This window comes from Lactuca virosa, chromosome 9, assembly GCF_052849685.1.
Source record: "Lactuca virosa cultivar CGN04683 chromosome 9, Lactuca_virosa_CGN04683_v6, whole genome shotgun sequence".
Classification (NCBI taxonomy): Eukaryota; Viridiplantae; Streptophyta; class Magnoliopsida; order Asterales; family Asteraceae; genus Lactuca; species Lactuca virosa.
Window position 1 is genome coordinate 1,984,848 of NC_136434.1, and position 11,367 is coordinate 1,996,214.

The following is an 11,367-nucleotide window of genomic DNA, read 5'->3' on the forward strand; positions in this document are numbered from 1 at the left end:
TACCCTCATGGGGACGATCTTCGGATCCTCTCGCCTCTTGGTGCCTTTTGTCTGGTTCTTTTGTATTTGCTTTGCTGCAGCCTCCCTGCCTCCCCAATTACTGTTGTTTGGGGCTTTGTTTGGCAGGAGTTCATTCGGGATGTGGTTCGAGTGTAGTCTGATTTGGCTGAAGGACCCTGATGTTTTGTCGTTCTGTCCCAAGCTGATTTCTTTTCTGGGAGCTCGCTTGGCCTTTCTATCCATCCATGCGTTTGGTGATCTTCGCTCGGTATCCCGATGTGTTCGTGTTCTTTGTTTTTTAGCTTCGCGGGAGAGGTGGGTTTCTGCGCCTCTGCGGGGTGACGCCTCCTCCCCCGGGGTAAGCCGTTTTTTGAGCTTTTGTATCCATCCATCGCCGTTTCTTATCAAGGGGTGATTTCCGAGGAATCTTGAGGAGACTGAACCCGCGTGGGTGTTCATGTCAGTCGCCTTTGTGGGTCCCGGCCTAACTTTGTTGTTGTGGCCGCCTCCTTCCTCCCCCTGATAATCTTCCATTTGGGGTTGTCTCCCTTACTTTCTTGGTTTTGCTTAATGGTTACTTGAACTGGATTCTTCCGTCCACGCCAGTTTTTCCTTTGCTTTCTCGGGACGTATGTGGCCTCCAGTGTGGCGATAGCCTCACGACGTTGCATTTCGGGGTTGTAGGCGATGACCGTGGTCGATTCCGAGTTGGTGTTGAATTTTACTATGTCATGAATCTTTGACGGTATGGCCTGGAAATGGAAGAGCGTTGGCCGTCTGAGGAGCATGTCCGTGTCAGATAGGTGGTTTATTACTGATAATTTTCTTACTCTCGTGATTCTCTCCTTCCCATAGTGACTGACCGGGGTGATGGGGAGACTTATGGTGCCTATTGGATGTAACTGGTGACTTGTGAATCCGACCAGTGGCCCTTTGGTTGGTTGTTTCAATCCTTCATTCCAAGGGGTCGGAAGCTCGCAGAAGCAATGCTTATAGAGAACGTCTGCGCTACTGCCGTTATCGGCCGCTACTTGATGAATTTGCATTTGGCGCACGTAGGCAGTTATTACGAGCGGGTCCCTGTGGTTCCACCTAGGTACTCTGGGGTCTTCCAAAGAGAAGTTGATGTTGAGAGTGTTTTTTGTACTACCTCGATGTCGCAATCTGCTTCTTGGGAGTCACTTCTTCCTCGGGGCCTCGTGCTGCCCATGATTTCTTCCTTCTTCACCGGTCGCTTTCCAGTGTCTTTCTTGGCTCACGTTTCCTTAGGATCGACTTCGAATTTGGATCTCAGTTCCTTTGCTATATCCACAAGGTTACCGGTCAGTCTCTTTTCTTCTACTTCCTTTTTTAGCATTGTACATTCACCGGTGTCGTGGGTCTTGCTTTTGTGGTACTCGCAGTACTTCCTTTTTTCATTTTCTGCTTTTGCTGGTGTTTTTTCAATGACATGTACTTCAGATCTGTTTTCTCGGAGCTCGTCCCTCCCGAATGGGTGAAACCTTCGAGACGAGTGTCTCGAGTGTCGGTTGTTCTTATCGTGGCGCTCCCGATGGTGGAAGTTGGGATGAGCGTATGCTTCCTCTTGTTTGATATATGTGTTAGGCAGTAATTTGATGTTTGCTTCCTTCCACTCTTCGCCTTTGACTTGCCGCATGTACTTCTCCACCCTATATTTGAGTTTGTCTCTTGTTTTTGGCACTGTCCCCTGCATCTTTTTTGACAAGGATCTGGGGAGAAGTCCTTAGGCGAAAGCGCCTGTAACAAGGAATTCTTCGTATCTCGGCACACTGAGTGTCGTGAGAGTGAAGTTGTCATAGTACTCCCGTATCGACTCCCCTTCCTTTTTCTTGCACACCATGATGGAGCTCGCGTCCCCCTTCCCTTTCCGGAGTTGCATAAAGTTGTTGAGAAAGAGGTATCGTAATTGCTCGAAGCTTGAGATACTTCCCGGACGGGGCACTTTAAACCATTTTCCTACGTTCCCCGATAACGTGACTGGAAAATCTATGTAGATAAACCTCTTGTCCATTAGGAGCGACATCATCGTCCATTCGTAAGTATCTATGTGTTCGTTTGGGTCCGTCGTGCCATTGTATTTGGGTATATTTGGGATCATTGCTGAGTGGGGTATCTTGTACTGCAAGAGCTCCGGGCAGAATGCAGAGCCGACACTTCGTACTGGTCCGTCCATAGAGGGGAAACCACTGTATTGCATGGTATGTTGGGTGCAGTACGGGCTGTTTTATCCTTGGTTATATCCATAGTTGTACCCTTGATTGTACCACGTCGTTTGTGGAACATATGATGGTTGCGTCGTGCTTGTGTACGTAAATTGTTGGGATAATGAGTTAGAGTCCCGATGCCCTAGCGTGCGTGAGTTTTCCCCATGATCTAGTATTGTATTGGTATTTTGGCCTTGCGACTGTGGTGCTTGAGGGGGGACTCCTTGAAAGTGATGGAAGTAGGGGTTAAACAATGGATGTTGTGCAAAGAGCGAAATGTGTGCCATGTTTACCATAGGCGAAAATTGGTGGGTCGCCGCTTGTTGTTGGGGAGGTAGTATAATTATGCTTGGAGACCAGGTGTTTGTCTCCACTCGTCGTGGTGGTGGTTGCGTTATGTTACCAGCTAGCTGTGACTGGCGAGTGGGTACCGTTTGTGGTGTTGTGTTGGTTATTATAACCAGGTGTTATGCTGCGACGAACGGTGGGCACCATAGACTGGATATGGATTCTGCCGCTGAGCTGAATGCCTGCGTTGCTGGTGTTTGTGTGGGTGTTCGCCCACCCGGTGTAGATGAACTAGTGCCTTCGAGGGACAACATTGGTCTGATCGGGTTGGCTTCTCCACCTTCCATCAGCGCGGTTCGTCTATCTGCCATTTCTGATAGCTTAAGGTCGTTTTACAGGTTATGTAGCTCTAAGTACTCGCCCATATGGCGCCAGATGTTGTGATATCTTACCCAGACTTACCGTCGCCTTTCATTGTCTCAGTGCAGTTAAGCTTGAGAATCACAACACAGAGAAAAAGGTCGTAAGTCGTCGTCCAGAATGGGCTCCCGGAACGAAGATCCGACGTTCAAGTTAGTGAATGGTTGAGAAAGTATGGGTTTAGCTGAAGAGTGAGTGAGAAGCGATCCCCTCTCCTGAAAGAAAGGGGTTATATTTATACCTGTCATGACGGAGACAAGATCCTGACAATACCTTTTGGTCCCTACTGGGCTGACAGGACGTGGAGGCGTCCTATTGGCGGATCGTGCTCCGTTATTGGTTAGCTGCCATTGGTGCAGAATTCTCAGGAGGCGTGGCCCTGAGCATTACAGTTGTTGCTCTGGGAGACGACTGGTACTGTTTTGTCTCCGATAGCTTCAGTGCTTGGGCACCAAAGAATAATCATGAGATCGCGAGGGCGAGGGCGTGGTCTCGGCGCTAGGCGTACATCGATCCTTGACTACCACGTTTATCAGACACGAGCTCCGTTACATTTGACGTATTCATAGTGGGATACGTTAACACATATACATATACATATGGAAGGTTACATTCAAAAATTAAATATTCCAACAATCACATCCTTATCTAACGTGATAAAGATAATATCTCCAAATATTAATAAGATTTTGGACGATTTGCATATGATTAACTCTACAACTATATATTTGCATACGATAACCCATCCTTCACAGTTTCGTCATTCATCTTCTTCCCGTTTCTATTCTAGTGCTTCATACAAGTTCAACACATTAGGTATGTTTTTCATAGATGTATATGTTTTTTTTTATATTTGTTTATGTTTGATGCAATTTATGTTTATTTTTTTAGAAAAACCCAAAGTACATTGTTATTTTTGTTTCAATTAACCAAGTACATTGCTATACCTATGTATGTATTTGTATGTAATGATACCTAATCAGGTTATATGTGATATATGTGATTGGTCTGTAGGAAATAGTTATGTATTTACATACTTTTATTTTATTTTACACATTTATGCATTACTTTATGATATGATTCAGGATAACATATGATCAGAAAAATTATTGCCCTGTAATTGCAAGAGGTAGATTAATTTAATTACTTTTGTAACCGTGGTTTCCTCGAACTATAACCTTATATATATATATATATATATATATATATATATATATATATATATATATATATATATATATATATATATTCCGTCTATTTCATTTAAATAGTGAACCATATAGTTTTATGTCGTTCCAAAAATAACCATAGTTTTACGTTTTATTCGCCACTAATAATAAATAATATTAAAACTTTCTATAAAGATAGTCTTTTTATAACTTTTCAGTAATAAGTGGCTTTAAAATTAACATAAAATTTTAAATTATAATACACCATCTTATAAAATCATAGTTTAGATTTTAAATAAAGGTTATTTTACATGATGTTATGCAAGAAAACTCATATAGTTTGTTTAGAAACACTGTAGTATATGTTGTATATGATCTTGAGGTTTTTGTAAATTTATATAATAAAGCTTTATGTTCTAAATAACGTTAGACGTAATTTGACGACAATGTTTACGAGACCTCATCTTTTGTAAGTTGTGACTTATATAATTAATATTTATTATTATTATTATTATTCATTTTTATGTAGATATATGTAAGTGGTAACAAATTGTTTAAAACCTTGTATGTCATCTCAAATAAAAAGTACAATACCTAGAAATTCTTTAGCATAAAGCTTCCGTTTAACGAGTAAAGTTAAGAAGTTTTAGTAGTAGGTTATGTAAAGAAAGGAATTAGCTTCGGACTTTGCCCTTGTTAAAATGGAATTATAGAAACGGGAAGGTGTAATAGTTTTGTGCTGTCGTTTTCTCTTACCATACGTTGCTGTTCCTTCGTGTTGGTTAATTTCATCATCGTACAACAATCACGCCACTCTTTCTGCTTCCCTTCCTTCTCCCACTCTTGTCTTGGCTGTTCTTGGATCTATCAACCAGTCAACGAGCATGAGGAGGATAGTAAGTACGTTGTTTCTTTATGTCCTATTTTTCTCAGTTTAGCCTACACAATCTGTCAAGAGCTATGTTTTTCCTGATCTGGGTGATTAACGGTCGTAGCTGCTCATCTCTTCTAATCCCATTTTGGGTATTTGCCCATCCCTCCCTTTTCTTAATTGATTTCAAGTTCCCTTCTTTCTATTTTCTTGTGTAGCTTTCTAGACACAGATTTGAGGTTTTAACCGTGATGTATGAGATAGATCTGATCTTTGCGATCTCGTTGTGTATCCACATTGTCTTTGATTTGATCATAATGATATCTGAAATGCAGACCATTGGCATTGGACTCAGTAGTATAAAGGGCTTTTTGTTAGTTTTTTCATGTATGTATACTGCTCCACTCAGTGTGTTGCGATGCGATCTATCTGTTTCATGACTGATTTTTAAAGTTGTAATGTAATTATGCTTGATATTCTTCTTATCAGTATCTTAGAGTGTATTCATGTTGACTTACCTCGGATACCTCCAGTTGGGCGGTGCGGTTGGCTTGGCTGTAGTGAGTGGGAATTGCTGTCAGATTTTACTTTTAGATCTGCTTTGTTGAAAATCGTAGGAATTTAGTTACTATTAGAAAGTGCATAAAAACACCTCTGTTATTTAAACAGTTGCCATGAGGAGACTGTTTTTACCTTTTCCCTTGGGGTTTCAGGTGGCACTGTTTTTGCTTATAGCAGCAAGCAATGCTATTCCTATTCCTATTCCTATTCGTATTCGTCTGTACAAAGATGAAGGAGGAAAGTGTAATTATGAGAGACATCTGATACCTCGGCCTCATAGTGTTTCCATTCTAGAGTTTGGTGCCGTGGGTGATGGCAAAACTGTAAATACGGTCGCCTTTCAGAATGCCATCTTTTATCTCAAGTCTTTTGCTGACAAGGGTGGCGCTCAACTCTATGTACCATCTGGCCAGTGGCTCACCGGAAGTTTTAGCCTTACCAGTCATCTTACACTCTTTCTCGAGAAAGAAGCCATCATTCTTGGATCCCAGGTCAGGTGTTATTAGTTATAGCTTGATTGACTCATCCTATCCTCCTACTCTATACAACCATTTATATATTTTATATATAAAATGAATGTGTTGTGGCTGTAGGATGTTGATCATTGGAAGGTGATTGAAGCTTTACCTTCTTATGGTAGAGGGATTGATCTCCCAGGTCAAAGATACAGTAGCTTGATCAACGGAGATAATTTAAATGATGTTGTCATAACAGGTATTACCCTGCCCTTATAAAATTATAACAGATAGAATAATTGTTAGGTGATACATGTATGTTATGTTATAGGTGACAATGGAGTGATCGATGGGCAAGGGTCTGTGTGGTGGGAGAGTTTTGATTCTCATACACTCAACTATAGTCGTCCAAATATTGTGGAATTCATCAACTGCAAGGATGTTGTTGTTTCAAACATAACTTTTCTAAATCCCCCATCATGGACCTTTCATCCTGTATATTGCAGGTAGGTTATTTTACACTTACTTGTATATATCTAATGCTGTTGTCTGTTGATTACTGATTACTGTTTCTTTAAAAATTCAGTAATGTCCTGGTTCAAAATATAACGGCAATCTCTCCACCTGAATCTCCTTACACCAGTGGCTTGGTTCCAGGTATGCTAAATAAATGTTGATCGATTTTGAATGTGATAGTAGTAAATAGTGATTTTGAATGTGATATTACTTTTACTTGACCAGATTCTTGTGATGGCGTTTGCATTGAGAATAGCAACATCAGCATGGGGCATGATGCGATATGTTTAAAGAGTGGATGGGATGAATATGGGATTGCATTTGGCAGAGCAACAACAAATGTACACATCAAGGGTGTGCGTCTCGAGTCTTTTTCAGGGTCGGGGCTTGGTTTTGGAAGTGAGATGTCTGGAGGCATATCCGATGTAATCGTGGAAAATGTGGAATTGCATGACTCCCTGACTGGGATTGGGTTTTTCACATCAAAAGGTAGAGGCGGCTACATCAAAGATGTTGTCATATCCCATGTCAGCTTTCATAATGTTGTGCTTGCAATCGAGGTTACGGGTGAGGACAACATTCATGCTGATGATGAATATGATCCTGATGCTTTCCCTGTAATCCAACACATCACTTTCAACAACATGACTGGCCTGAATATTACTTCCCCAGGACGCCTTTTTGGTATTCGTGAATCTCCTTTCACTTCCATCTGTCTCTCTAATGTTTCTCTTGTCCTCACCACGTCATCTTCTTCTTGGTTGTGCTCCAATGTGTTGGGTTTCTCTGAAAACGTATCCCCTATGCCTTGCTTTCAACTCCAAACCTTTCCTTGGAATTCTTCAGCTTGTTTTCCTGCTTCAACCTCTCGTATTGCATCCCTATGAACCCCTAAATTCAAATCCATATTTTCCAACTCCCAAAATCTTTCCTACTCAAATTTACTCAATCTCCAACCAATTCTTCATGTCATCAAGTCTGTGTATATCCTTGTTTCCCTTTATTTCATGTCCCCCAAAATTTTGGTAGCAGGTTGATTTCAATTCTCATTTTTGTGCTTTTTTTCTTGTGCATTCTTACTGTATATTTAGTTTGGATGTCAGCAATTGGTATAGCTGGACAAACCACAAGAAACTTTTTAGCGGTATATTTATTATGAATTCGTCTTTAATAGATTTTTGTGTGTTGTAACATGCATACAAACAATCACCTACACAGCTAAATCATTCCAATACTCATGTTTTAGTAAAAAGTATCTGAACAATGTTATTTTAAAAGTTAAACAACGTTTTTCTGTTTTTAAAATTTTCTTCCTCACCAAGAGCACATAAACTATATATATATAATGACAGATGGAATTTGGTAATAAGCATAAAAACAAGTAATTACACATTTTGTTTCTTTAAAAATCTATAATCCGCGAGACAGTAATCTAATTTATACATTTCAAATTCAGAAACTATGAGTAAAATGATGGTATGTTTGTATGTAGATTGTAGAGGTGGCTGGGTGGGCGATAAACAAAGAAAAGCCTCTGTAATCTGTATTGTATAAAAACTGTGGCTATATCAATAATAATCAATTGATCGTTCTTTGTAGTTTCCAAAAATCAAAATAGGTAAGAGGAGAAGGTAGGAGGTATGTTGCATATTTCATTTTGACAATGTGTGAGGAGGAGGAGGAGGGAAGGGATTAAGAAGAAGTCGGTGAATCATCTCAAAGGTAGTAAATGTAATAACAGCAGCCGGAGTCGTCCTCAGCAGATTTGTAGCACACCCACGGTAAAAACCAGGGATGCCCTCACGCTCAAACACTTTCTTTATGCAATCCGTCATTCCTGAGTACCTCTTTTCAGAGTGGTGTCCCTGTTCTTGAAGCCTCGCCCTAACAACCTGTTCAATGTTTCTCGAATGATAACCTCATACTTTAGAAACCATAATATCATATCCCATCCTACCTACCTCATGTGGATATGTGAGAGTAGATGCAAATACTTTAGAAACTGAAGAGGCAACAGCAACATCACGTGCACCAAGTTGATCCACCTCTATATTATCTGTGCCCATCATCATACCAATCTTAAGATTATATACATACATAGATAATAAATAACCTTGGGAATTGTTTTTATTTCAGACCTCTTCTAGCCAGATAGCCTTTAATCTTCTCATATGCTGGAAACTGAATGGCAACATGACTGATACCAGCCATTGCAGGTACAAGACCACTGTGGTCCATCCACCAAAGATGCAAAAATAAAATTCAGTATATATTATATAATGTGGTGCATGATGGAATTGACCTGACCTGTATAAGCCACGGATACCCTCTTCCCGACCAATTCTCATCAAAGCTGACAGTGTACCACGATATGGCATTACAACTCTTCTCATTCCTTGTGTCTGACAAAACACAGAAATTACTAAATATACTAATTGGCATCGCTTTAATTAATTAATAACTAAAGGGATTAAATCATCATCATACTTGTAGCCTTGTCTTCACAACCCACAAAGGATTTGTTACAATTGTTGTTGCGACTCCAGCCCCTGAAGCAGCTATCATATTGGCACCAAAAGATAGCTGATGACTTCCATCTATTATATCAACAATACATACATACATACACCAATTGTATCAATAAACAGAAAAGCTTCAGAATCCAAAGGAATATATATATATATATATATATATATATATATATATATATATATATATATATATATATATATATTTCACAATCTAACCAGAGCTAAGTGAACCTTTCAGCCAGTCATAAACAGTAAAATACACCTGCACAAGTTAAAAGTTATTAGCTTTTAATTTAAATAATCCAACTAACATGAAAACTCAAGCATATGTAATGTACTTACTACCCCACCGCCATTTAAACATATGGATATTGTTAGAATCAAACTTAACTCTTCCCTCTCATACATAATATAACTATATATATATATATATATATATATATATATATATATATATATATATATAATGGATGACTTTAGTACTGTTCCTTCTGGTTTGGAATTGGATCCACTTATGACTTATGAGAGAAGAAGACATGATAAGCAAATATCATAACTGTTTCCTTACATGAGGCTGTGCATCAGCTCATGTGGATATTAAATTATATGTGGGGTGTTTGTGTTTCCTTCTTAAGTAATAATGTTCAGCCTAGCAAATGAGAGAGAAATGTTGTATAATTAAATGATTTAATGGACTGTATTCTGTTATATAAATAACTGAAAAGGAAGTTTAATGAACAGGCTTCTGCCTGATAGAAAATATAAAGCCTTGCAGAATGCAGCATTTAAACTTTTTTTTTTTTTTTAAATAAAAAAAAAATCTCAGTATCTCACACACCGCCCAGTTTGGAAGCAAGGCAATAATAGTTGGAGAAAGGCCACGGTACATGCCACGGAAGCCGTCTTTCCTGACAATCTGCTGTAGGCTCCCGACTATCAGACTGCCTGTTTGTGGTTGATAACAAAAAAGTCAAAGTCAAAAGGCAAAAACTTTATAGATAGATATATTCATATATATATGATTGGAGCCACAAGCTATATAGACGTTGTAACATTCAACAGCTTCCACAAGTTTACACAATAATATTAATAAATAGATATAAATATTGCACACCACAATCAAGCATGATCCAAACGAACGACGAGTACACATAATAGTATCCATCACTAGACGATCAAAAGGCGGATTAATTTATGCAGAAATGATTTGCATACCTCTAATGGTTCCACCGTTAAGCTGCGTTAGACCATGAACCTGAAACCTGGTCTTGATTACATCTAAAGGGCATACAAATGTGGCTGCAAGGACTCCTGCATATTTTCATATTGTAAGACCAGAGAATAAACGCAAAGTAATTAAAAAAAAAAAAAAATTTCGTATAATTAAGGATATATAGGAGAGAGAAACCACCGAAAACGTACCCGCAACAGCGCCGGCGGCGGCATTGCATAGCATAGAGGAGGAAGTAGGGGGCTGATTATCAGCGGTCATTGGTGAAATCGAGGGAAATACTTTGAAAATATTGATTAATAGGATGGAAGGAGTCCTCTCTGGAGAGGGAGATCCTGGTCCTAGAAAAGCAAAGTCGCATGGCCAAGAAAAACGAAGGCCAGTAGAATAGAGATCGCTTGATGCAGAAAGAGATGGATGAGGGAGGGTTTAGCCAAGAAAAACAAAATCAATGGAGGTGTTTAGATCGATGAAATCGAGAGAGAAAAGCTATATGCGGTTTGGGGAAGAGATGAGATGACATCCGTGCCCGGGCTTTGTGAGCTCCAACTTGCAACCCCGATCCGACGTGATCCACATTTTCTTTTCTCTCTAAAATTCTACGATAAAATGAAGACATGAATTGAGTAGCTAACTTTTTATACGTTTAGTATATTTTAAATTATATTCATTTTAAACTCCTAAATATTCAAGTGCCTATTAATTAATTATAACTTTAATCTATTTTAATATTAAAATTATTCATCTTTCAACTAATTAATTAATAACAACCATTCAATAATTTCTTTTTAATTTATGTTTTATAATTACTAAGTATTTAAACTAATATAATATAATTTATAAGTATAAAATGATTGGTAGTTAGACCAAAAAAACCTTTGGTCTATCAATATCAAGGTGTTTCAAAATATATTCTTCCCCTAAAGGGTCGACTGTTCAAACCCTGTGGTGGACAAAACGAATAGTTTAAAAGTATGATTTAAAGCGTGTGTGTTAGCCGTTCTAAACAAATGATTGGTAGTTGCACAGTTTTGTATTTCACTATAAAAGAGGTTATACACAAATACATATTACAAAGTGAGGAGAAAACATACAAAAAG

General features: G+C 38.8%; 2 protein-coding genes across 4 annotated transcripts; one reads left to right on the forward strand and one right to left on the reverse strand.

The window, feature by feature from the left end:
• Positions 1–4,754: 4,754 nt before the first annotated feature.
• On the forward strand, positions 4,755–7,680 carry LOC145136341 (putative polygalacturonase). 3 transcript variants are annotated; one of them, XM_079070471.1, is made up of 6 exons: positions 4,755–5,125; positions 5,687–6,025; positions 6,128–6,248; positions 6,321–6,495; positions 6,576–6,646; positions 6,731–7,680. In XM_079070471.1, exons 1-6 carry the CDS (start codon positions 5,018–5,020, stop codon positions 7,390–7,392), a joined length of 1,476 nt encoding a protein of 491 aa, XP_078926597.1. In that variant the 5' UTR covers positions 4,755–5,017; the 3' UTR covers positions 7,393–7,680. The 3 variants fall into 3 exon arrangements, with proteins under 3 accessions (XP_078926597.1, XP_078926599.1, XP_078926598.1); XM_079070473.1 differs by having other exon boundaries at positions 4,756–4,998; XM_079070472.1 differs by lacking the exon at positions 4,755–5,125 and having other exon boundaries at positions 5,463–6,025.
• A 162-nt stretch (positions 7,681–7,842) lies between these two features.
• NDT1 (NAD+ transporter 1) lies at positions 7,843–10,870 on the reverse strand. Its single transcript, XM_079070474.1, has 9 exons — positions 10,459–10,870; positions 10,252–10,347; positions 9,875–9,981; positions 9,253–9,298; positions 8,993–9,102; positions 8,813–8,907; positions 8,644–8,732; positions 8,467–8,561; positions 7,843–8,397 (listed from the first exon to the last, which is right to left on the reverse strand). Exons 1-9 carry the CDS (start codon positions 10,526–10,528, stop codon positions 8,158–8,160), a joined length of 948 nt encoding a protein of 315 aa, XP_078926600.1. The 5' UTR covers positions 10,529–10,870; the 3' UTR covers positions 7,843–8,157.
• Between the last annotated feature and the right edge of the window lie 497 nt (positions 10,871–11,367).